The sequence below is a fragment of the Galdieria sulphuraria genome (assembly GCF_000341285.1).
Source record: "Galdieria sulphuraria unplaced genomic scaffold scaf_92, whole genome shotgun sequence".
In the NCBI taxonomy this organism is placed as follows: Eukaryota; Rhodophyta; class Bangiophyceae; order Galdieriales; family Galdieriaceae; genus Galdieria; species Galdieria sulphuraria.
Window position 1 is genome coordinate 1 of NW_005178383.1, and position 1929 is coordinate 1929.

The 1929-nt window shown below is 36.7% G+C and overlaps 2 protein-coding genes across 2 annotated transcripts in view; both read right to left on the bottom strand.

Annotated features, from left to right (window-relative positions):
• Positions 1 to 195: 195 nt before the first annotated feature.
• Gasu_61400 (40S ribosomal protein S11e) lies at positions 196 to 980 on the bottom strand. The gene is made up of 2 exons (XM_005702676.1): positions 609 to 980; positions 196 to 560 (listed from the first exon to the last, which is right to left on the bottom strand). The coding sequence occupies exons 1-2, from the start codon at positions 842 to 844 to the stop codon at positions 326 to 328; spliced, it is 471 nt and encodes a 156-aa protein (XP_005702733.1). The 5' UTR covers positions 845 to 980; the 3' UTR covers positions 196 to 325.
• Positions 981 to 1115: 135 nt separating this feature from the next.
• Gasu_61410 (uncharacterized protein) overlaps positions 1116 to 1929 on the bottom strand; it is an 875-nt gene continuing 61 nt past the window's right edge. Inside the window, exon 1 of the mRNA XM_005702677.1 lies at positions 1116 to 1929. This exon is cut by the window's right edge and continues 61 nt beyond it. Coding sequence (XP_005702734.1) covers positions 1230 to 1883 — 654 coding nt within the window. The 5' untranslated portion in view covers positions 1884 to 1929 and the 3' untranslated portion in view covers positions 1116 to 1229.

Genomic DNA, 1929 nt, shown 5'->3' on the forward strand with positions numbered 1-1929 from the left:
CGACAAAACTTTGTGAATAACTTGTTTTATAGCAGTGCGACGCTCATTTCTCTATGATTTTAGAGTCACGACCAAATCGATTCGATTGCGGATGTCCCTTCTGGATTTCGATGTAAGCCCTCCAGAGAAAGATTCCATTGGACAATTCCTCACGTCTTTTGAAAGAATAGTCTTATTATATCCTATGAGTGAATATACGCAACACTTTCATGCCATTCTATATCTAGTCTTCTACTATTGTGTATCAACAAATCAAGCAACTATTTTCATAAAGTGCTGATATATAAATAAATATCATGCAAAGATATCCAGTAGAAAGACAAGTTTATATAGAGCTATAGATTTTCTTCCCAGCTTCAGATGCCGGTGCTGCTCGATCAATTCTAAGAATATTGAAACGAACTGTCTTGGATAAGGGACGACACTCTCCGATAGTCACCAAGTCTCCTTCTCTAACACGAAAACAAGGGGAACAATGAGCCGGTATATTCCTGTGTCGTTTTTCAAAGCGTTTATATTTGGAAACCCAGTGAAGATAATCTCGTCGAACGATTACCGTCCTAAAAGGAACATATAGTCAAAAACTCGACAAGCTTCCTACCACTTACCTCTTCATTTTAGTAGAAACGACTGTTCCTCTCAATATTCTTCCACGAATACTAACGTTTCCCGTAAAAGGACACTTCTTATCGATGTAATCCCCTTCAATGGCTTCCTTTGGTGTTTTGATCCCCAAACCAATATTCTTGTACCATCTAGCGTTTTTCTTGGATACACCCGCAATTTGCTTTAAAGAAATAGCGTCCTGCTTCTGAAAGGCTCGTTCCGTTTGAGGATCTGCCATAATATACCACACACTATAATCTTTGCCGGTATCGACGACGAAAATGAATGGGAATGAATTATGATTTGGGCCTTGAGCAAAATGATGATGTGACATGGTCACTATTGGAATAGAAAAGTACACTCAGAAATAGTTTCTATTTGCAACTATCTCAATATATATACTTGATAATACTTGTATATACAAAAGTTGAAATACTGGATACGAGAGGCAAACGCACTCGTTGTTGTTCCATAAAATACATCTATGCCAAAGTGTTCCCAGTCAACACTTCCAAAGTTTTCTGTTTCGTTTTAACTATTCCAACGCGATGATCTTTTCAAGCTCTCTATTAATACCCTTCTATTATATATCTCAACATATTCCAATGGAAAACTTTGCTACTCTACATATGAAGATTTTGCCAAAGATGAATCAGGCCAGGAGCATCCTTCCATACAGCAACAGCTCTGTTATCAAAGCTAAGAAAGTCAATGAGTCCTTTGTCACTTTCTGTCTTTGTAAGCACAATATTTCCAATATGTTGACAACGTTCCATATCAATCAATATTACCATTCCATCACGAGTACTCAACCAAAGCAGCGGATTCGGCTCCATTGACAGATTCCACTTTTCAAGCTTCTTGTTGCCAAGAAAACCCAGAGAAATGTTCTTTACTTTTACTCTGGTTTGGTTATCACTTTGTATCATAAAGTGTAATATATAACAGCTTGAAGAAGTATCCCACTCCATGAATACATAAGCAAGAGCTAAATGCTCTTTACAAATGTTCAAAATATGGACATTTTTTGTAAAGTAAACTCGAAAAGGAATAATCCATTCCAAACCCAACATTCCTTTCAACTCAGAAACTTTGAATGATAACAAATGCTTGTTAGATTGATAAACTTCAATCGATCCGCCATCCGATAGACCATAAATAAAACATTCATTCATTTCATCCTTTGTTCTATTCGACTCTATTCTGTTGATAGCCAAAAACCTGAGTCCATCACAACTCAGTCTACGTAGGAATAAAGTTTCTTCCATTACATCCATCCAATACAACGCACACTTATTACTAATAGTATACAAAAAAGAAACG

Bases quoted from the DNA above. Each gene is read 5' to 3' on its own strand.
- Gasu_61400 (XM_005702676.1), bottom strand. From the start codon at position 844: ATGGCAGATCCTCAAACGGAACGAGCCTTTCAGAAGCAGGACGCTATT. The intron at 561-608 runs GTAAGTGGTAGG...TGTTCCTTTTAG, and splicing joins GTTTCTACTAAAATGAAGAG to GACGGTAATCGTTCGACGAG.